This window comes from Populus trichocarpa, chromosome 10 (assembly GCF_000002775.5).
Source record: "Populus trichocarpa isolate Nisqually-1 chromosome 10, P.trichocarpa_v4.1, whole genome shotgun sequence".
NCBI lineage: Eukaryota > Viridiplantae > Streptophyta > Magnoliopsida > Malpighiales > Salicaceae > Populus > Populus trichocarpa.
Window position 1 is genome coordinate 9,515,524 of NC_037294.2, and position 24,572 is coordinate 9,540,095.

At 33.4% G+C, this 24,572-nt stretch overlaps 3 protein-coding genes across 8 annotated transcripts in view; 2 read left to right on the plus strand and 1 right to left on the minus strand.

Annotated features, from left to right (window-relative positions):
• The first annotated feature begins 678 nt into the window (after positions 1-678).
• LOC18102460 (uncharacterized) lies at positions 679-4,118 on the plus strand. Its single transcript, XM_024609531.2, has 2 exons — positions 679-1,568; positions 3,665-4,118. Exons 1-2 carry the CDS (start codon positions 1,327-1,329, stop codon positions 3,720-3,722), a joined length of 300 nt encoding a protein of 99 aa, XP_024465299.1. The 5' UTR covers positions 679-1,326; the 3' UTR covers positions 3,723-4,118.
• Positions 4,119-5,823: 1,705 nt separating this feature from the next.
• LOC7475415 (pheromone-processing carboxypeptidase KEX1) lies at positions 5,824-7,658 on the minus strand. The gene is made up of 3 exons (XM_024610047.2): positions 7,406-7,658; positions 7,230-7,315; positions 5,824-7,096 (listed from the first exon to the last, which is right to left on the minus strand). Exons 1-3 carry the CDS (start codon positions 7,475-7,477, stop codon positions 6,214-6,216), a joined length of 1,041 nt encoding a protein of 346 aa, XP_024465815.2. The 5' UTR covers positions 7,478-7,658; the 3' UTR covers positions 5,824-6,213.
• Positions 7,659-17,198: 9,540 nt separating this feature from the next.
• The window catches only part of LOC18102461 (heterogeneous nuclear ribonucleoprotein 1), a 32,068-nt gene continuing 24,694 nt past the window's right edge, over positions 17,199-24,572 (plus strand). For 2 of the 6 annotated variants that reach the window (XR_008060367.1, XR_008060365.1), the window contains exons 1-2: positions 17,199-17,640; positions 19,045-20,341. Coding sequence is in view for 1 of the 6 variants with exons in the window: in XM_006378258.3 (XP_006378320.1) it covers positions 17,419-17,640; positions 19,045-20,202 (1,380 nt within the window). In the remaining 5 variants the exon portion in view is untranslated. Of the gene's footprint in view, positions 17,641-19,044; positions 20,621-20,899; positions 21,403-22,608; positions 23,379-24,572 lie in introns of those variants that run through there. The other 4 variants (XR_002984371.2, XR_008060366.1, XR_002984370.2 and 1 more) reach the window with 4 other exon arrangements.

The following is a 24,572-nucleotide window of genomic DNA, read 5'->3' on the forward strand; positions in this document are numbered from 1 at the left end:
AAACTGGAAAAAAAATAATAAAAAAAACCGAACTGAAAAAAAAACCGATTAAACCGATTAATTTTTTGAAAAAACCAGCCGGTTCGGTTCGGTTTCGGTTTTATAACCAAAAAACCGAAAAAACCGAACCGAACCGAAACCAATAAAAAATCGGAAAAAAAACCGAGCCAAACCGAGCTAAAACCGAGCCAAACCGGAAAAACCGAGCCAAACCAAAAAAACCGAGCCAAAACCGAGAAAACCGAGCCAAAACCGGAAAAACCGAGCCAAACCGGTTTGAACCGGTTTTTGCCCTAAAAAACCGAACCGAACCGAAACCGGTCGGTTTGACCCGGTTTCGGTTCGGTTTCGGTTTTTTTTTCAAAAAAAAATAAATTCGGTTTGGTTACTTTTTTTGATAAAAACCGAACCGAACCGAAAATGATCACCCCTAGTGGGAACGATTATTTTTTAAGAATATTTATTTATTAAAAAAATATATTTTTTTTACTTTTTTAATATTAATAATCTAAAAATATTAATTTTAAAAAAAATATTTTTGTTTTTTAAACTAACGTACACCATCAACCGCACTTTAATCACCGCCAGCCGTTGTATCTTCTCCCCTCTCCTCTCCACCACTTACCAAAAAGAAAAAACAAATAATAATAATAATAATACTAAAGAATTAATTAAGAAGAAAACAAAGGCTCATGTCGAATTTATGTACATTGTGATACAAAAATTACTACAAAACAACTCTCTGTTATGTTTCCTATCTTTATGGGTTCCTCAAAAAATCAATCCTCGGTTTTTCTTTTTTATTAAATTAAAATTAAATGGTTTCATTTTGTCACTTGTTTGATCTACTTTTCTGTACGATTAATCTTATTTTCTCTGCCTTAACGTTCCTTTCCTTTTTCATTCATCTATCAATTAGCTAAAACGAAACTCTCTTCTTCTTCTTCTTCTTTTCTTTTCAAAGCTCCTGTTTTTTCTCACTTTCTTGGGAAAGTAATGTTATTCCCTCCTCCTCTCAATGACTTCTCTTTTTTACGCCCCTTTTCTTTTAGATTTCTTGATTTTGTATTTTATTAATCCAGTTCAGAGTTCGATCATGTCAAAAACAAGCGTTGACCTTGTATTTTGATCGTCAAAACCCTATCAAAACAGCCTTGACCACACAAAAAGTTTGGGTTTTGGGGTCAAGGTTTGTTGATTCTTGACGTTTAGAAATCTGGGTTGGTGTTATTTTGGTTAAATATGTTATTTTGATTGATAGAATTGGGTTTTTTTAGCTTTGCTTTTCTTTCTTTTTTAGGATTGTGGGTGTATATTTAGTAGTCAATGGACAAGCATGTTAATAAGGATGCTAATGGATTAAAAAACGAGCCTTTAATTATGACTCTAGACTCTCCAAAAGCTGAGGAGGATGTTGAAGGGAATGGAGAAGATTATAGTGAGTTCAAGGCTTTGTTGCCTCCTAGGAAAGGTGGGATGTCAAGAAATTCAGACAAAGTCAGGAGAAAAGTTCAGTGGAATGATAATAATGGGAATAAGCTTGTGGAGGTTTTAGAATTCGAACCCAGGTAATTTTATAGTTTTTTTCGGAATTTTGGCTTTTTTACTTTTCTGGCTTTGGTTTTGTTATTATCTGATATTTGGTTCACAAGTTGAGCTGTGAGATTTTAGTTTTGGAAACTAGTTATGACTTAATTATCAAAAAGAAAAGTTGGCGTACACGTGCAGGGCATATAATCTGGCTATGCTTGAGCAGATTAGCTTCAGATTAATTGATAGATCTGGGTGGGGTTATCCTGGTGGTTTTTAAGTTATTTGAAAGCATTTTGATGACTTGTTTTGGCTTTGAATTTTTATACTTTCACTCAATTTGAGTAGAAGTGAATCTGTATGAAGTACGAATATTATGCAAGTTCCATGCATACCATGCAATTGTTTCTGGAATGAACTTTAATTAAAGATCAGGCTGAAGTGAGTCAAAGTGTCTGTGGTATAAGCAGAGCTTGACCCTCTTGAGTTCGCATTCCGTTTTTTAGATTCTTGATCAGTCCCGTTTACAGAAATATCTGGCTGTAAGAGCTAGAACTGACAGGGCTTGTTCCATTGATGGTCATTACATAACAAATTACGTTGTATTCATTTGATAGTCTAAAACCCAGTCCTGTTTCTATTTAATTTGGAAGCCTTATGACATAAGTTACCACTTACAAAGCCTATTTTCTTCTAATCTTTGAACAACTACCATTGTTGTGTTTTTCCATGGATACATTGCCAATGTTCTTGCCAAGCGGTTATTCATCTAGAATCAAAAGGAGAAGCCCATTCAACATTATCTAACAATAATTGTGGGGCTTAATTATCTAGACCTCTTGGAGAAATGAATATTATCATTATAATGTTGGAAACTTCCTGAAAAATTATTTAACTTTTGCTGGGGTTACCTATTTAAGTTGGATGTGTAAGCACTTGATTTTTATTTTCTGATCTGTTTGTCATCCTGTGTTTAAGAAATTTCAACAGCTTCAGTTACTGCCTTTAGTGTTATTGAAATTTGGACATTAAGTGACCTCTGTTTCTGATGAAAGGAGAGGTTTGTTTATTATTTGGAACCACAGTTTATGACAATATAAAGTAATGATAAAAAAAGGGAGAAATAAAGATTACACTGAAGTTTTAAAGACCAGTTGCTTTTCAGTTGGCTTTTGTTTGTATTTAGTGTACCCATATATGCCATCAGATTATTATTATTTTGTGGATCTTGTTAGTAATCTTGTGTCAGATTTTTCATTCTCTCTTTCTAGTATCCTCACAAGGTTCTATCAGGAAACAAAATTTTCTTCTAGGATTATTTATTACTCCTTTTTTATCTTTCTCAGTACCAAGTTTCTCTCCATTGCTTCATGAAAAAAAGAAGGCTAATAGTAGTAATCTGGTGGATTTTTATCAGATCCCTTGTTTGAGCTGCTTCTGTGCAGTTCAAGTGTGGATGTTGAAATCTACATTTGGTCTTTGTCAACCACACTGATCTGAACTTATCCCTCACATCTCATTTAGAGAATTTAGTATTACCCGGTGCAAGTCCACTGACTCATATTATGATAGCCTCACCCAACATTAAAATGGCCTTCAAAAAGGAACAAGCTGTTGTTGCAATATGCCTCCCCAAAATTGAGGGCTGTAAGGAGGATATGAGTAAATTGAAAGTTAAGATAAGAAAATAATCCAAAAAAAGAAAAAAACAGATGTAATTTATTCCCTCCAGAACAAGACCCTGTTATACTGGTCATGTTTCTCATTGTTATGTCATTTGGAGCTTCAAAAATTGACCTGCTCTCTACTGTGATATTAATGTGGGTGGAAGATCCTGGTGTTTTGTTCAAAACATCCATAACTAGCACACATCCAATCATTTTGATGAAATAGTGAAACACTCAACTAATTCAATCTGTGGTCAGTGCAAAGCATTAGGTGACCTTTTCAGCTCTTCAAATCTACTACGTCCCTGTCATAATTAATTGAAAACTTAAAAATCTACATGTGTCCACAAGAAACTCTTGACCATGTGATGTGTTTTATCTGAGCATTGAATCACTTCTGTTCATAGATTTCATGTTAGTTGACGATTATTGTACCCCTCACTCCAGTTTTCCATTTGTGGCTGCAGCGACGTTAGTGATTCTGACGAAGAGGATACAGATTCCTGCTTATGTACGATAATGTAGATATCATCAGTACATCAATTTGTAGATATCTGCTGGATAAGCTAGAAGGGCATTCTCTCCAGCTACGGCATGATAATTGTGTGAAGGACTGGTTTCAACTTCTTGTTGTAATTGAGGCATCTGCAATCCCTGTCAACATTTTGGCGCTGCTTGCCAAAGGGAAATATAATTAGAGCTCTTAGGTGGTTTTTGTGGTGAGATTTCAAACAAGCAGCTTTATATTGGTGGGACCTAATCCTGGGAAATGAAGCAGACTGAAATAACGATGATCAGGCTTACACCATGTGGCATAGGATATCAAGTAAAACTGAACATTTTTCCACATATGATTATATATGAAGAGATGAACAAAGCTCAAAGATTATTTTCAATGACGATTTCATGAAGTTTCATTTACTTCGACTTTATGAGCACTTCATTATTCCTATCATGCCACATTTGGTTTTGCAGGCTGCTGGATGTATACAGATCAAGTCTGGAATAATGAACACAGTGATCATGAGTTAATGCCAGGCGCATTATGCATGATGTGTGCATTGATGGGTGGGGGTGAGTGGGCTCTTATTGTGTTCTTTTCCCTTCTTAGGTTGGCTGTGTTTGTTTTCGCGGCTAGCTGTGTGTTTTGTTGAAAATTATTTTTTTATATGTTTTTGAATCGTTTTAATGTATTAATATAAAAAAATAAATAAAAAAATATATATTATTTTGATATATTTTCAATTAAAAAATATTTTAAAAAACAATCACTACCGAACATTACTTTTGTTTTTGTTTATGCCACATTATGACAGGGATATCTAAGAACTATTAGAAATAGAATAATACATTAAATTGTTTTATAAAATATTAATTTTTTTTTATAAAATTAGAGCCCAGAAAAAGAAAAAACAACAATTTCATGTTTAAATATAATATTTCTTTATTCATAAATCTAAAAACTAATTTTTCTGGTTTTTAAATTTGTGCCAGGTTTGAAAAACATATTTTAGGAGTTTTTCATAGATTTTTTTTACAACTTGTTCATTGTTTTTTAAATGAAGTAAAGACATGAATAAAATAATTTTTTATATATATAGATAATTTTTTAGTAATGTAAAAGATAATTTTTTTATTTACATTAGTGTTACAAATTTAATTTTTATTAGAAATTTAATATATATTTTTTTAGTTAACAACATAATTTTTTCATGATAATTTTTAATCTGAATAAAATAAAATAAATATTCTATAATTATAAATTTATGGTTTTGATTGTAATTTTGATGTGAAAACTTGATATAAATAAATATGCTTGTCAATTTTTATTGGAAAATAAAAAGTGAAAAGGGAAGAAAAAAAACTAGAAATAAAAAACAAAAATATTTTTATTTCAGGGAATATAACCTTAATTTCAACAACTTCCCTTCTACTCTTTCTTAATTAACTATCGAAACTTTGCGGCCCTGCAGGCTAATACAGGAATCTCCTCAATTTAAACAGTTTTTTAAAGTAATAGTCTTTGGTTTGAACATTCTTCTCCATTTAGCCAGTGTTGGAAGGAGGACATAATTTCATTGTAAGACATTACTGACCAGTGTTGGTCTTCTACCATAAATGAAACTTGAAAGTCATTCTCCGGAGACTAATCTTGGCTCTGAAATGTTTAATGATTGAGAATGATGATTCTCCAGAAACTAGATAGTATTCTGCTTGTTGCGCTTCATTTACCACTGTTTTTGTCTTCGGATTAACGTGGACAGTGATTCTCCGGAGACTAATCTTGGCTCTGAAATGTTTACTGACTGAGAATGATGATTCTCCAGAAACTAGAAAGTATTCTGCATGTTGTGCTTCATTTACCACTGTTTTTGTCTTCGGATTCACGTGGAAAGTGATTCTCCATAGACTAATCTTGGCTCTTGTAATGTTTAGTGATTGAGAATGATGATTCTCCGAAACTAGAAAGTATTCTGCATGTTGTGCATCATTTATCACTGTTTTTGTCTTCGGATTGGCGTGGAAAGTGATTCTCCAGAGACTAATCTTGGCTCTGAAATGTTTAGTAATTGAGAATGATGATATTTGAAATTGAGTAGTTCAGCTTAGTACTGATTCTGAGACAAACAGCAAACCTCGAAGGGGAGGGAGATTTAAATAATAAAGTAATGATGGTGAGAAATAAGATACTTAAAAGCCCACTTTGTCTATACCAAAACAACGTCAAGAAGTGGATCAAAAAATCAGAAAAAGACACAAATGCATCACCCCAGATCGTTTCACACTTGCCCAGAATGGGCTACAGAAAATAACAAGAGCAACCTCAGCTGTATTTCCATCCACAGATTCATCCCAACCTCATATGAGAACAACCGTTCTCACTTTCTTGCCTGTGGTAGATTTCCATGAAATTGGTCTTTAGTTTGAATCCTTATCTTTGTTTTTTTTTTCTCTTAATCGAATCGTCACTATCTTGAAGAAGACAACGGAAAACGGTGACAATGGAATTTTCTTATCAGGCCTCCAAGTTGATAATGTCTAAAATGGGCAGATCTTCTCTATTTCTCCATGAATATGTACTGTCTGTCAAACAAGCTTTCTTTGATGGCGCCTTGGTCTCAACATCATTGGATGCAGTTATCTTCTGGTAAGAATCAGGAGGAACCACCCAGTTTGAGAGGCTGGCATCAACTGCAATTTCTTGCATGAGAGGTGTGGAGTGACTGATATTCGAGATTGAACTAAGGGGTTTCAGCGGGTGTTCCTCAAGGGCCACATTTTCTTTCATCTGTTGCTTAGGTGGTTGCGTTCCTCTTGCCTTCACTACTTTCCATTGATTGAGATTTTCCACTGGTTTCAGCACAGAATGAACATATTGACGCGATCTCAATCCTCCCTCATTTGAGTCACCAAGGGACTTTAGATTTTCAGTTGTATCCTTTCGCAGCTTTGTCGAAGAATTTTTATTCTGTGAACTCGCAGATAGGGAGCTGAATTGCCCAGAAAATTCCTTTTGATTTACTCTCAATTCATCTATATTGCAGCCATTGTTATCATCATCATCTTCTTCTTCTTCTTCTTCGTCATCGAATTCATCATCATCACCATCCAAATCACTTTCTTCATACGCTATTCCATCCTCTTCATCATAGCTGTCAATGCAGTTTCTATATCTATAATTTGTTGGATAAGACGCCATTTTGGACGCGATTGAATCCGCTTCAGAGAGAGAAGAAGATTGCCTTTCGTTTGCATCATCTTTGCTAGTCTCTTCCTCATCACTTCCCCAGTAATCACTCGTGCTTACCTCTTTCGGAATTGGCTCATAAGTCTGAACATTCAAATTGAAGCTCACCTTCTTTCTAACTTTATAGTTCAAGGAATCCTTGGGTCTTTTGCTGTCAATAAAAAAAACACACACCAAAGAACAAAACTTGAGCACAGATTAACTACAAAGAGAGAGGCCCAAAACAACGAAACATACAACAGCAAATTAAATGATTGAAAAATAGGGTAAATAAAGTGAGGGACCTGAGTTCAGCTTCAGAGGTTACGGGCTTCCCTGTAATGGCAAGGTTTGTAGAAACAGAATCTAGAGGTTCATAACTACAAAGCTTCTGCTACATCAAAACAAATAGTAAAAAAAGAAGAAGAAGAAGATTGGTGATTAATTCAAATGAATGTTGGAAATATATAAGCAAGCTTACATGGTCTCTATAACCCGGTTTTCTACGCTTTCTCTTTGAAGACAAGCCGAAACAGCCAAGAAAGCAACCCATCAGGCAGAGACCGACCGACCGACCGACCACAAGGATTAGAGGATGTTGTTAATGGCGAGATTGGCTAAAAATAGAGAGAGAGAAGGAGGGTTTGAGTGAAGTGTGGTGTGGATTTGAAAACCATTTCTGGCTCCAACGGGTTTTGAAAATAGGAACGTTAGGCTTTAATGATTGTATGAGTGGTGGTGGGTCGGGACTAGGACTAGGACAAGGACGATGTCAATGTGTGTGCACCAATTTATTATTAATTATTCAAAGATCCAGAAAAAAGGGGCAGATAATGGATTATAAAAACCTTGTCCCGATCTAACTTTGCGGCTCTTTGTTTTTTTATTTTTTTTTATTATATTATTATCGTAGTCGTTTATCTTAATTTTCAATCAAATTTTATAATGGGAGTGAGAAAAATACAAAAAAAAAAAAATCAAATTGAGAAAAAAAATTGAATTAATTAATTAAACCAATTAATAAACCTAAAAAAATTATAAATTTAGTTTTGATTTTAAAAATCTGAAATTAATTCAACCAATAACTAAACTCTAAGCTAACATGTATAAAAATAACCTTAATTTTTTTTTTCAGTCCTCACAAACTCACCTTCTCTTTCCCAAATCACAACCGCCCTCTTCTTTCTCTTTACTCCCTCGTTCTTTCTCGATCTCTAGTTTTTCACTTGAATCCAACAAAACCATACATAATTAGTAAGCTGTCTCTGTTGATTTACTGATTTAAATTTGTTTTTTTGACATGATATTTCTTCTTTTATAGTTTTTTACTTTTAAGCCATGATTTTACTTTTATTGGTTGATTTTGCTATTAATAACTGTTATTTTCATTTCAATAGGAATTATGGGTGATCATTTTCGGTTTGGTTTGATTTTTATCTATAAAAATAACTAAACTGAAATTTTATAAAATATAAAAAATAAAACCGAAACCAAACTAAAACCAGTTCCAACCAACATGTTTTGGTTTGGTTTGGTTATTTTATATTAAAAACCAAAAACTATATTATCATGCACCCTAAAATCAAATGATAAAAGATGAAATTGAAAAAAAAAAAGAATTCAAAACAAATAAAAAACAATTAAAAGAATAAGGGTCACAGTTGAAATAAGAAGAAAATGGAGGACAACCTTTAATTTTGGTTGAGTCAACATGTTTTCCGAGGGAGAGAGAGAGAAAAGAGGGGGGGATTACCGCCTAACCACCGCAAAACGCCTTATATAATTTGCCTCATTGGATGCGCCGCCACATGATCCATCGAAAGAGACGACAATTGGCCTTTTAGGGTTCCAAGACATGCCGAACAAAGCACTCGGATGCCTTCCACAAGCCTCACGCGCCAATAACTCATCTTTCTTTTTTTTCATTTAATTCATAAAAAGATCTTAGTGCCCCTGACCATACATAATATTAATGAAAAAACCATAACAAAAAAAGACCAAAAAGCTCGTTAACCTAAGCTATAATTTTTTTTGCTTTTAAACGTACCTTAGTAATTTCAATATGCTGACAAAGATAGAAAATCAAAAATACCTCAACCTAAATAGTTAAGCAAATTAGACTTTAGAAGGTATTTTGATAATGATAATGTGCAAATAAAAGGTTAAAAGACCATTTTAACTCTCATTCAATCTAGTAATGATAAATAGATCCGTGAAAAAAATGATAATGATTTTATCTCTAGAAACAAGTTATATGGTTTTCAATATGGAAAGCAAAATGGGTATTTCACCATAGAAATCCACGGTTAAAACTAGCCTTCCTCCTGTATTTTTATCAAATCTGATAGCAAGATCTCCTTTTTGTTTACAAAGACGCATATTTTTAATCACAATCAAACTACATCTTCTTCTTTAAAGAGGCAACAAAGAAACATCATCCTGCACTCATCTCCTTATTAATGGCAGATCAAACTTATAAACCCGAAAAAGTAACCAATCGATCTCCTCAAAACATCATTCTATCTTGATCAAATTAACAAAACACAGTTCTTATATTTTTAGATTTGGAAAACCATTCAAGCAAGCAACATCAGTAGTCACCCTTCTCGTGGTAATTTATATTTTTTTTTTCATATCCAAGTTCTAGATTACAAAATCATCATCATTTGTTCAAACACCAAAAGAACAACAAAGTTTGAATCCAATGTCCATCATGGATTCAGACACAGTTTGTTTTTGCAGTGCAAAAGTGCTTTTAAAAAATTGATTTTTTTCTTAACAGTAAATTTTTTAAAATAATTTTTTGAGTGTTTTTAGATCATTTTGATGTGTTGATATCAACAATGAATTTTAAAAAAAAAATTATGATGCATTTCCAAATGAAGAACATTTTAAAAGCACTCGATACCATAATGTCAAACAAGCTCTCAATGTCGGAGAAGATAGCTTTTTTATCGTGCAAAGAATTTGTACATCATTCTTTTCTTTTACTTATTTTTCTCCATGTTGTATATAGTTATTCTGAGATTTTTTAGAAAAACAACATAGAGAATTTTATGAGATCTTTTATGTTAATATTTAGATTAATTAGATTTAGATGTAAGATTGCATGAAGATAAAGATTAGAGTTCCTTAATTCTATTAGTTATGTATTTTTAGCATACAAACTAGAGAGAAATACTAAAGGTTGGTTTAACCAATTTGTCTAAAACTGCTTTAGCATAAACATAAACATAAAAATTGCACAACAACTTTATAAGTCTAAGGATTAAAATTAGTATTTTAGACAAAGCATGCATAAAAAAAACATATAAAGAATATCTTAAATAGAATATTGAATATACTTACATGTTAAAACACTTAGAAAAAAAAATGCAAATTACAATATTATTGTCAATGATTTCATCATTTATATAAATATTTTATTAATCATCACTTGATACAAATAATTTATTGCAATTAGTCTTTTAGGATTCCAACACCACCATTTTTATTAGTTAGACTCCTAAACAAGGTTCACAAACTAGAAAAACTAACTAAAAAAATATCTATATGAAATACTTGAATTTAAACTCTAGAATGATTAAAGAAAAAAATAAGAAGAAAAGTTGGAAAAAGTAAAGGAGAGAAGGCTGAATAAATATTGCTTAGTGCGTAAAACATTTTCCCTTCAACCATTTTTTATATCAAGTTCTGAAACTAAAACTAATATTTAATTAATTATATTGATTACCAGAATTAATTTTGATATTTTTTCTTAACTACCCATCATAAAAAATAAATAAAGAACCTAATTATTTTTTGCCTTAAAAACTTTACTCAAAATTTATTTGACGATAAACCTAAGCCTAGGGGCCATGCTTATTTGAGTACATGTTGGTTAAGACCTAATGATACATGAAAAAATTATACGGTAATATTAATTATTGGGCTGAGTCCAATTAGGTCTACATGGTATTTTATATACTATACATATCTCTATAAATGTCCTAGATATTTATCTTAATAAAATCTATATAAACAAATCTAAAGAAAGAGGCCAAAAGGCCAAAGCTCATCTTTCTAGACTTAAAGTTTAACACAACACATGTCTAATACAAGACTTCAACAAAACTTAAAAAACATTTAAGCCAAGTGAATACTCATTCTCCTCGTTACATGTACAAACACTATACTGACTTAAGCATCATAATGTTTTTCTTGTAGATGTTGTCAAGCTCGCCTATTATTTTAGGTCTAATTTTATCATCCCATGGAAAGCGCCCCTAATCTTTCTCAAGGATTTTTGTCAGCCTCATCATTGGCGTTGTATGTGGAAATGAACAAAAAGTCAGTTCATTCTTATTTCTCAAAAGCTCTTTTCATAGATGACGAAACCCCAACGCAGTTGTGGATATGCCAACAACTATGTATATGGATATGCCAATGAAATGTTAGAGTTTAAGCCAACGGTTATACCCAAGTTATGCTAGTGACTATACATAGCAACACCTATAATTATGTCTACGGCTATGCCTACAACTACACCAACGGTGACACCCACTATTACGTTTACAACCATGCCTACCACTACGCCCACGACTACGTTCAATGGCTATGCCACAAGGCTACGCCATCAAACAACTTTTATGGCATTTTGTACACACAAAAGATGTCATTGGGACTTGAGGGGACTCTGATGATACACGAAAGATAACAATACCCATTGTAAGTATTTCCTCCCCCACTTTTGCTAGATCAAGTATTCAAAACACATTTGTTTGCAAGACTTCAAAGGCTTTGATGATACATGAAAAAACTATATAATAGTATTAATCATTGGTTTGAGTCCAATTAGGCCTACACAATGTTTTTTGCAATAAACATATCTCTATAAATTATAACTTTGGGGGCTTGTAACACTTTTAATTTTGATTTGATTCTAGTAAAAAAAAATTTGTAGAAATTACCTCTAATCATACTTCTCGGATTTGATTTGATGAGACAAATTAAAATTTTAATAATTTATGACTTAGATCAAAGCAAATTTCTAGTTGAAATATTCAAAACCTTGATGAAAATTTGGTGATGAACTCTTTTAGGTTTTAAAAAATGACATACATGTTAATTGTAACCTTATAAATTACTTTAAATTGAATTTCATTCTAAAAAATAATTTAAATGGATGATTCTTTATTGTTTTGAATATCTCAAAAACTTTATTTGAATCATGAATTTAATATTTTTTTAAAAAATTTTGAATTTCTCTTTGTTTTGCTCAAACCTATAAAATTAGTTCATAAACTCTATTATTTACTTATGTAGATTCAAAATCAAATCTATAAAATATTGTTATGCTATTTTGCACTTTATTCTTTTCCTGCTGTAATTCACAATTACATCTAAAAATATAAATATCATATTTTCACTTTAAATAAACCTATTTGAAATAAAAAATTTTCTTATTTCTTCTTGATAGGTCGAATGCATGATTCACATTTCTTCAAAATGCTTTACAACTTATTTGGAATCAAATCACATGTGAAATTAAATTCAATTCCATATGTGATTTGAATTCAAATAATAACCTATTACAATTCTTATATTTAGAATAAAATACTAAATCATATAATTGAATTCAATTATACTGTTTGGAATACCTATGAAAATAAATCAAATTAGCAATTTTGACTATTATTACGCTGAGCTCCCTTAAACTAGCCTTCAACATGGAGCTTTTCCAAGCCATGCCTTTAGCTTATATTTAACAAGACTCGAAGGTTATTTGTTTATATTTTGCATTGGAAATGAAATGTTTAATTGTCTACTCTTTCACTCACTCTCTCTCAATGAAATTTTCTTCATTTAACAAAGAAAAAGAGACAATACAGAATAAACATATAAAATATAGAAAAATAAAAGAAAAATACTCAACTTGCAATTATCCATGTTAATTATCAAATTATGGCACAAATGATGGGTAACTTGCTGAGTGAGTAAGGATAACATCAATCTAGTTGCCATAACATGATCAAAGTACTTTGAAACCCATCAAACCATGATCATGCCAATTGCCATGCTCCGAGTAGCAAAAGGCATCCACCATTCTCCATTTCTCCATATAGAAAAATTGCTTTCATCAAATACAAGAGTAGTTACCTATTAAATACAATATAAATAAATGTTTGGAAAATCATATTATCAAGTAGAATAAGGTAGTATAGATGCACAATTTAAAGTAAAGAGAAGTTTTTGTTGAAGCAATGAAAGAGAGTATTTTTGGAATAGTATTTTCAATGTTAATTTTAAGATGAATTGATTTGCAAATAAGAGAATCTCCCTTTTGATTTACTTTTGTCTATTTTTTATGATTTGAATTCCATTTGGAATTTAAATCAATATCCTCAAAAGAATTTTAAACACAAGAATTGATTTAATCCTTGGAAACAACCTGTTAAAAATATATATTGAAATTCTAGTCCTGTACTTATTTTGATCAATTTAGAATAAATTGCTAAAAATCTATCATATACCTACTAAGCTTTATAATTGTATTTGAAAAATATCAAAATCCAATGTTTTCAAAATTAGACTCAAACACACAATTTCTCTATCTTTATAAAAGCATTGAAAAACTCTTATCTTTGTTTTAGAAGTTTCCTTTTAAAAATTTATTATCAAACCTATAATATACCTACTTAATAAATTCATAATTATATTTGAAAAATATCAAAATTGTATATTTTGAATACTAATGTGTTAAATTAATAATATCTCTTACATGCATATTTTTTTAAATGTTATAGCATCTATATTTTTCTTCTCACCGAGAATTTTTAAATAATTAAATAATTAATTTTTCATCTTTTGATGTAATATATATATATATATATATATATATATATATATATATATATATATATATATATATATATATATATATGAGCTTCTTTTGTAATTAAAATTGACTAGTACTACAAAGATTAAAGGCTACTCTAACCTTTTTATACTTTTTTTGAACCCAAATATTTTAGAGAAAGGATTTTAACTTGTGACCTCTTACAAATGCAAATGTAAGGAGCTCATTGTCATTATATTATATAGGTTGTCCCCCGTTGTGCCACGGGCCTATCCAATTTTTTTTTTAATGTAAAAAAAAGTTGTTCAGGCGATGGGAGCATTTTGAAAGAAGCAAGAAAAATATGAGACACGAGTCATTGATTTGACTGGAATTAATATACTTGGTTTAATTTAATAATATAATTAAAAAAAAGACATCAATAGTAAATAGAGCGAACAAAAAAATAACAATAATAAAATATAAAAAGTAAGTTGCCAATATTATATTGAGAGGAGAAGAAAGAAAAGCCCATTGGAGACTCTTTGTCGTTTCACTATGAACACTGCTCCACCATCAGAAAGAGTTTACCAAGACGGTTCTCACACCACTTCAAAACAGTGCACAATGACGTTGAAAGAAGCCGCACACGGTGTTAGAGCAACGACCTGAAAAGCAAATCAAACAAAATATCATGAAGTGAACATCTCATACTTAGATTTAATCAATTAATTTAATTTAATTAAAAAATAAAATTTATTTTAAAAAGCTAAATTTAACAATGAACGACAAATAAAAAGAACTGAGATAACTTGGTTTATTTTTAAAAGTAGTGAAAAATCCTATAGAAAGTAGATAAAAAAAAATAACGGAGTCAATCTCTAATTAAATAAATGCTGAAGGATGAAACTTAAAAAATATGAGTTAAAAAAAAGCAAAAAAAAAAATAAATCAAACCTGGACAAATCTCTTAAATCTGAGTTAATTTCCCAAATGAAGTCCTAGACTCAGACTTAATTAAGAAGCAAATTTCACAACCAATTTAATGTTGAAGGACGAAATTGAAAAAAAAATCAATTTTAAAAATTTTGCCCTGCAAACCCAAACAAATCTCCTAAATCCGGATTAATCTTTCAAATTCACAACCCGTGAAATCATAGACTCAGACTCAATCAAGAAACTCAATTCCTAGTCAATTTAATATTGAAGGATGAAATAAAAAAAATATCAATTTACAAAATTTGTCCAAGTTAAAAAAAATAACAATCAAATAATGATCAAATCTAATAGAAAAAAAACTGAAGAAGGATGAAATCATTAGAAGAATTTAATTTTAAGAATTATCTCAAATAAAAACAAATAGCAATCAATAAAATGAAGACCAAATCTAACAGCTAAAAAACTAAAGGAGGATGAAATTTAAAAAATCCAAATTTATAAATTATTTCAAATAAAAAAATAATAGTAAAAAGAAAATGAACCAAATTTGAAGGAAAAACAAACTGACAGGCTGCGTTGAAAATTTAGAAAGTAAAATGCAAAAATTGAGGAGGAGAGAGAAAGTAAAAAGAAAATATCATCGACGCAAAATCAGAGATCCATTAGCCACACGTGCCGTCTAAGTATGGAGGGGCAGCCGATACGATTTGAACGTTGCCCCAAAAGCCACCTTTTGGACGTTGCATGACCCCTCACATGCAGCCCAAAGGGCATGGGGTAAGACACATGCTAGTGGGTGTATTGCATGCGCCAACCATTTTTTTTTCAAATAATATTTTATATTTATTAAAAAATCAAATTTCCCCTTATTTAAACTAATTATAACTAAAAATCTAGGATGAAAATACAAAAAAAACCCTTGAAAACCATTTTTTAAATAATTTTTTATGGGCAATTGAGTCATTTTATTATGCTTAAAGAGTGAAAATATGAAAAAACTCCTTATATACCAATTCAACTATTTTTGCTTTCAAGGGTGTTTAAGTCATCATACCGTGCCGAAAATATGTAATGGCTTTTTTGTCCCCATTCAAATTGAAAATGACTAATGGGCTATGAGAAAAAGATCATATATCCCTTAAAAACAAGTTGAATGATTTTTCTTGGATAAGCAAAATTGTCATTTTATTGTTTCAATCCACGGTAACTTGTGTCTCGATATACAATGAAAAACAAAGTATTTTTTTATATATATATAAATGTGTCTGTATTATAAGCATAGTTATCGTATCCAATCCAAAGGTCTGACCCGATTTAGGGTTGAGATTATTGGATTAATAAGTCAACTTAAATTTATAATTTTTTTTAAAACAATATAATTTTAATTTTTTTTTAATTTTTTCTGGTTTTAACATGACAAGTTTGGCCAAATCAACCTATAAAATTACCTAAATTTAACTAGGTTGATATATAAAAATTTCAAAATAAAACCCAACATAGATTTCGATTTACCTAGCCGGCCAGTAGTGATCAATTCAAATATTTTATTGGCAGACTTTATTGATTTGTATTTTCGAGACTCAATTGTATTTAAAAACTCCTTTTAAATAAATTTATACCTTAATTTCTCTGTATTTGTATCGTGCTGCCGTGTTATTTATCATACCTTTTATATCTATAGTATACTTTCCTGACAGGCTCTTACTCATACAGTAAATTCTCATTGTTTGTTTTTTTGGACGGTCAAGATATCCTCGTATCGTCATTGAGACAGCGACATCAAGATTTATATTCGTAAAATTAATGAAGAGAACAAACCTCATTATTACCTGACCTACCAAACTCTAGAATTAAGTTGGTATTTGGAAACGCAGTAAAATCTATATTTTTTAAAAATTTAATTTAATATTTATTAAAAATTAATTTATTTATATATTTTGAATCATTTTAATACGATGATCTCAAAAATAAATTTTAAAAAATAAAAAAATGTTATTTTATTATATTTTAATATAAAAAATATTTTAAAAAATAATCTAAATCACACTTCCAAACAAGTCGTAAGTCAATTTCTCTTTATAACTTTGAATCCATTTTTTTCTGCAGATGTATTGTTCGATCTGCTAAACCAATTTCCTGCCGAATCCAATTCTTTTCTGCCCTCTAAGCTTTCTACCTTTCTCTCTTGTAATTTTTCCTAAGATCAAGATACAAAGATTTAAACTGATATTTTTATTTTTTTAGTTTTAAATTAATATTTTTTTAATTTTATATTAATTTAATATAGGTTGATGATAAAAATAAATTTTAAATATAAAAATTAAGTTTTTTTTAAAATAATTTCTGCCGGACTTTAAAATCGAATTTTAATTATAGAGAAGAAAAGCAAGCTCCAAAAATGACACAAGGTCACACCTTAAAAAAAAAAAAAAACCACCACATCAAATCACAACCGTCCATACAAATCTAAACAAATCCGAACCCTCCAAATTGCATAATCTCCACATTAGTATCCCAAGATTCCCTCCCCGCTCTCTCTCTCTAACGATAAAAATTCTCCCTCAAAGGGTCGCCTCAAAACGAAACCCTCATTTTTTTTTTCTTCCCTGAAAATCCCCAAACCCCTCAAAACCCCTCCAAAATTAAAAATCCCCAAATTTCAAAATCCAGAATCCCTAACTCAGAGAGAGAGAGAGAGAGATTTATAGCTACAAATCTAGACAATATTATTATAAGCAATGGATTCAGATCAGGGAAAGCTATTTATTGGAGGGATTTCGTGGGAGACATCAGAGGAGAAGCTCAGAGACTACTTTGGGCAATACGGGGACGTTTTGCAGGCTGTCGTTATGAAAGATAAGACTACTGGTAGACCTAGAGGCTTTGGCTTTGTCGTCTTTGCAGATCCTGCCGTGCTTGATATGGTTCTTCAAGATAAGCACACCATTGATGGTAGAATGGTGAGTTAAAAACCTTTTTCATGGTTTTTGTGTGGTTTTCGTTAATGTTTTTTTTTTTTTGGGTTTACTTTTGTTTGCATCTTCATTATATTCGGAACTGGTAGTTTTGCTATTGTTGAATGATTTTAGGGTTCTTGAGCTCTTGTTTTATGATAACAATATTATTGAGTGTCGGTGATGGTGTTGCTGGCCGTTGGTTTCGGGTATTCTTTTATTTTTGTGAATGATTGGTTTGTATTAATTTAGTTGAATTTTTTTGAATGGTTTATGATATACATGCTGCTATTGAGTTGCTCAACTGGGATAATTAAAGGAAATAGAAAAAAAAAACTGTGGAGAGCATCTTATAATTGCTCTTCCTCTAAGGTTGTAATCTATGTGGCATGAAACAGAGAACTTGATTTTTGTGAATTGTTGGATTTGAATGCTCCTTTTGATTTTCAAAATAAGTGAGGGTTTTCCTTTTTCATTTGTGATTCGGGCAAACTACAAATGTGTGAAATATAATGGCCTGTTTGGTTTTTGAACAGTTTGTGACCTCTTTGAATGAGTTTCACTTATCGAATTTGCACTTCTCTTATGGATTTTGCAATGCAGCACAGCTTGAAATGTCTTCAAATATTAGTCAACCATAATAAACATATCCCATATATGAGCCTGGCTTTGGATCTGTATTTGTAATAATTTTTTTTTTATTCAAGTGAGGTAAACCTCCAGTCTTGTCTGCAGCTCAGGCACCGGTAGTGAGTCCATATGATATATTTCATTATTTTTCAAAGGGGTGGGTTTGTGCCTTTTAATTCTGTTGAAAAGGACCTACAAATCAAAATCCACTTATTTAGTTAATTAACTGAATAAATCAATAAATTACTTAGACAGTTTCTTGTTGTTAGGTAGCTTTTCAGTGAGTAAAAATTGTTTGCAGGGTGTTACATGTGCTTATAGTTACATGTTTCTAGTTGATCAACTATAGAGGTTTATCATTGAAGCTATTCATCTGTATTTGGTGGGGTTCAAATTTTATTGTTGCATTACTCATCCCATGTTTTGATAAGCTAGTGTGCCAGGTATACCAACTTCTGCAAACAATTTTAGGTTGAGTTGTGATCTTTTGTTGATTTTATGTGCCAGCTTAAGCTGACACCAACTCAAGTATCCTTATAGATTGACTCCTTGACAACTTAACTCGTCTAATAATATGAGTTTATGCATAAACACGCCACTTTGTGAGAGTTGTTTATTTCTTTTAGCGGTTGCTATGCTTGTCATACATGAAGAATCTACTTATACAAGTTCTAGAATATTGTAATCAGATAAGATATCTGGGTAATTCTGCATGATGAAACAAGTTTCCTGCTTTCAATTTGTGCTCCTGCCTTCCAACCAATTGTTTTGGTTTCTCAGGTTGAGGCAAAGAGGGCCTTATCAAGAGAGGAGCAGCAAACCAATGCCAGGGCCGGAAACCTGAATCCTGCTAGAAACACCAGCGGTGGTGGAAATATTCGGACCAAGAAGATATTTGTTGGAGGATTGCCTCCCACTCTAACTGAAGATGGATTTCGTCAGTATTTTGAAGCCTTTGGCTTTGTTGCTGATGTAGTAATAATGTATGACCAGAGCACCCAGCGACCTCGTGGATTTGGCTTTATTTCTTTTGACACTGAAGATGCAGTTGACCGGGTGTTACAGAGATCGTTCCATGATTTGAACGGTAAGCAAGTTGAAGTGAAACGGGCTCTTCCTAAAGAGGCCAATCCTGGTGGGGGTGGCCGCTCCATGGGTGGCAGTTACCAGAACTATGGTGCATCTGGTGGCAACACAAGCTCATATGATGGTAGAATGGAGAGGTATATGCAGCCTCAAGGTACTGGAGGTGGTTTTCCTCCTTATGGCTCATCTGGCTATAGCACAGCTGGATATGGATATGGTCCTGCCACTAATGGTGTTGGTTATGGTGGTTATAGCGGCTATACTGGAGCTGGAGCTGGTTATGGGGGACCTGCAGGTGCAGCTTATGGGAATCCTAATGTTCCAAATGCTGGCTATGTAAGTGGTGCACCTGGTGCACCCAGAAGTTCATGGAACAGTCAAGGTTCATCTGGCTATGGTGCTATGGGTTATGGGAATGCTGGTTCTTGGGGCGCTCAAAATGCTGGGGCTGGCAGTGGTGGCCCTGGTTCAGTACCTGCTGGTCAATCTCCTGGTGGAGCCGCTGGGTATGGGAATCAAGGTTATGGGTACAGTAGTTACGGTGGAAATGATGGATCATATGGGAATCCAGCTGGGTATGGTGCTGTTGGAGGACGTTCTGGGGGCACTCCAAACAGTAATGTTGGTGGTCCTGGTGGAGCAGAACTACAGGGGAGTGGCGGTGGCTACATGGGGAGTGGATATGGTGATGCAAATGGAAATTCTGGGTATGGAAATGCAGCGTGGAGATCTGAGCAATCACAAGCTTCTGGAAATTATGGGGCTCCTCAAGCAAATGGTCCTCATGGTGGACAGGTTGGATATGGTGGTGGTTATGGTAGTTCTCAGGCTCGAAAAGCCCAACAACAGTGATTTGTGAACACCTTGGTTGCCTACTAGGTCTACATCTTTGTTTGTGGGCGTGTCCAGCTGTTCTCAAGAGGTTCTCCTAAGATTTCTTGCTCCCAGCACCAGGGGGGAGGCTCAAATTGGATGATGCACTTTGGGAATGGTTGGATTGCTTAAATCCCAGTAGTTTGCACTATCTATTTTGCTAGTCTATAATAAGTAGCTCAAGGCATACTAGATGCCCTTCTTATTTAATGTTTGCTTATTGAGTGTAGTTCTTAATTCGGCGTGCTTACAATTATCTTATTTAATGTTTGCTTATTGAGTGTAGTTCTTAATTCGGCGTGCTTACAATTATCTGCTAGCTGTTCTGGAACTTTTCAGCTCTCTATCATAGTGTTTAATCTACTGCGCATATAATATCTGTGTTGGTTTGATCTCAGATATGTATTTGTTTATGTTATCTTCACTAGTGCGCACCTTTTGGTCTGTTTTTGACTGGGAATAAGATGCTAGAGGCGAATTCTAGAACTTGATTTGCTTGATTTGATATGACAAGTAGGCTTACTGAGATTGAATTGAGAGTTATTAACTGATAGCAGTGGAGCTATAAGCACTTGGGTTGATCACTTCGTAAATGGGTAGCGTTAATCGTAGTGGTAGTTGACACTTTGAAGATGCATAATCATTTTCCCCCTGTATTTGCCCTTGTGTTGTACAGGAGGAGATGCCCAAGTTCTAAGGTGGAGTCAAAGTGTCCACTCATGGCTGAACCCGAGCTTCCTAGTGGGGGTTGGTCAGCATGGAAGTGAATTTGAAGAGGACTTGTCAGTTGGATTTGTGATTAACCCAAGAAAGGCTTTTTCCAGCTAGGTGATGCCACTGTCACCCTTTCTTGCAGATTCTTGGCATTGGAAGTCATAAATTTCTCGATCATTCCGATTTCTTTTGGACTGATGGATATGTAAGACAAAAGAGCTTGCGGTATGTTGGCTTAATCAGTTAGCTGTGTTATATGTCAAAGATCTTACTACCTAATTGCGTAGGCTAGATAGTTATGCGCTGGACTAGATTGGGTTCCAATTGTTCAGAGCACCAGAAACATTATCAATAGAAAATGCTCGTAGATCTTGGAATGCCATTGATGGCTTTAATTACATTTTATGGCAACTTATCTTTATTAGGAAACAAGATAAATGTGCAAATGGTGTTTTGCTCGTCTAATTTGATGCATTTTCCTACTACTGATAAAGAGTCTTGTGATGTTTTAATCTTATTTAAGAGTTGCCACCACCCATGATTTTCTTCTCCGATGGGTGGATTGTTTGTTTTTTATAACTCGGTGGAAATTCTCTGTTTGATTCCAAAATTTGTATTCTGTGGTTGGACATTCCCTTTTGATTCTGATTTTCTGGAGACTTTTTCTGAGCTGTATTGCATCCATTTATTGGTTTGAGTGAAAAATGTTGGTCAGGCGTTTCAAATTGCATGATTATTTTTAAGGAACATCCTTCACACTATGTTTTTTGCTGATATTTAGTGTGTAGGATGTTCTGTCCCTTCAGTTTTACAGTTCAACTATTAGCAACATGTCATTTCGAGTTGAATATGCTGAAGTGATTGCAAAGCGGTGGCTTGGGCGTTCTGTAAATTGCCAAGACATTAGAACAATCATTGTCCTACTGTTTTTGTTTGGTCCAATCCCCTGTGCTTGTGCTTCATGCTTTGATATCAAATACTTGATTGTGGACAGAATAAAATTTGTGTGGATGCCATGTGATTCTTCGTTTCTTCTAGTAACCACCATGTTTTTCTGTCTTATATTTCGAAAGAAAGCAGTTCACTTTTCATCAATCGTCACCTATTCAATTTAGAATCCGAATTGTCAGGGCCTTGAATTTGGAACTAAGCTGCTTACATCTCTTGATTGTCTTCAAGTCCCCTATTGATATTGACACCAAGTGAATCCAAGCCAAGCCATGAAATGATTCCAAAACTTTCATGAAACATGACAATGTAGAAATAAATGAAGCACTTGCTCTATTTCAATATGATATAGAGGGCACAAAGCTTGATTCGGTTGGATTAGAGTCCTACATAGCAATAGACTTCTTGTGCAAATTTTATCTTGTAGAACCAGCCATAGGAACATCTCAATCTTAGGAGGAGGGAGACCTTTTCATATCAAGTTTGCAAAAGAAAATGAACCTGGGAATTCCAGCTGGTCAATTAGATTATTGGCAAACCGAACAATATAGATTTCATCACTAGAATGTTCCCATCTTTTTTATTCTTCCTTACTTGTATTCATGTTTACTAATGACAACAAAGCACATAGCTGTATCAGTTGTATCTCCTCAAAAGGCCGAAGTGGCCTTGTCCATTCAAAATTCCACTCCATGGTCTCTAGCGTGTTCTCCCTCATTGCAGCTAAACAAATGGAAGGTTGTGCTGAAATTGCATATAGTGATGGGAAACAAATGTTAAGAGGGCCAGCTGCCATCCACTTGTCTTTCCAGAATTGGATTGTCTCCCCATTACCAATTTGTGTAACTGCAGCTATTCTTCAAGGACGATGAAATTGTTGTGTCTGAATTAATGATTGAGTAGAATCCCCCCCACGTAGCTGACAATGGTCTGTTGAACAGAGGAAGTCCATTTTCAAAAGCAGGGCAGTATGTTGTGCAGATGAAATCCTGCCACCCACCTGGATGATTATCCCCTAAACACCAAAGCCACTTGAACAACAATGCTTTATTCTTCCCTTGTAATGACCCCAATCCTAAACCTCCTCTGTTTTTGGACCTAATTACAACACTCCAAGCCACTTTGCACATTTTCTCTCCATGTGAAACACCACCCCACAGAAACTTTTGTTGGATTGATGTAAGCACCTTGGCAACCCCCTGCGGCAACAGAAATATTGACATATAATACAGTGGCAGGGAGGAGAGAACAGTCTTGATAAGGCAGACACGTCCTGCTAAACTTAGAAATCTTCCCTTCCATCTTCCCAGTCTAGTGCGGGGAATTTATTAACAACCGGCTTCCAAGTTGAAATTCTCTTCGGATTTGCACCCAAAGATAGTCCCAAGTATCTGATGGCAATGTGTCCCATTTACAGTAGGTTACATTGGTTATACCAGCCGTATAATCTTCATCAAGATTAATACCAACAAGAGAGCTCTTATGAAAGTTAACTTTCAGTCCTGACATCAACTTGAATCACCGTAGGATCTTTTTAACATGAACTAAAGAGCTATACTCATTTTGCATAAATACCAAAGTGCCGTCTGCATATTGAAGGTGACTGATTGACTGACCATTTCCAAACTCAATACCCTAAAAGTATTGTGCTGTCGAAGCCCTGTGAAAAAGAACTGTTAGTCCTTCAACTGCAATGTCAAACAACAATGGTGATAGTGGATCATCTTGGCGTAGACCACACTAAGGTTAAAATTCTTGATTTGGAGAGCCATTAATGAGAATTGTCATTTTTTTATCCTGAAATACATTCGTGAACTAATGATATCCATTTGTCTCCAAATCCCATATACATCATCACTTCTTCTAAGTAAGAACAGTTAACTGAATCAAAGGCCTTGTTGAAGTTGACTTTCAGCAAAAACCCTTCCCTACCATCTTTTTTGATATGATGCATAACCTCATTAGCTACCATAAACCCATCCAAAATTTGCCTCTCTGAAATGAAAATTGTTTGATGAGGACTGATAATAGCAGTCATGATAGGTCGTATCCATGATGAGAGCAGCTTCCCAACAATTTTGTACACACCATGAAACAAACTGATTGGTCTGAACTCTCATGAATTTTGTTGGGTGTGCGTTCTTAGGCACAGTGTAACATAAGAAATGTTAACACCCTATGGCATTTTTCCTATTCTGAAAAATTCAGACACCTCATGAAATAACTCATCTCCAATCAATGACCAAGCTGCCTTGTAGAAGTTGAATATGAATCCATCAGGCCAGGAGCCTTTGAGCCATCACAATCCCACACAGCTCTTCTAACTTCATCCACTGTCACTGGCTGTTCCAACTCAGCAGACTGTGTAAGAGAAAGTTTGTTGAACCCATCTGAACCAATCCGTGGCCTTGTAGAATCTGGCTGTTGTTAAGCCATCACGTTGGTTTTTTTTTTTTTTACTAAAACGATATCGTTTTGATTTTTTTTAAAAAAGAATTGACCCGGTCAAAACCCGGAATCCGAACCTCGGACCGGGCCGGGTCTAAAAACTAAGGGTCAAACACCCCCATTAGTTTAATTGTTAAGTTGTAGTTCTAATTTCTTGCCAATTGTATTTATTCATTTTCGAAACACTTGTAAACGAAAAAACAAAAAAAAAGAGTGATCATTTTCGCTAGTGAACTTAC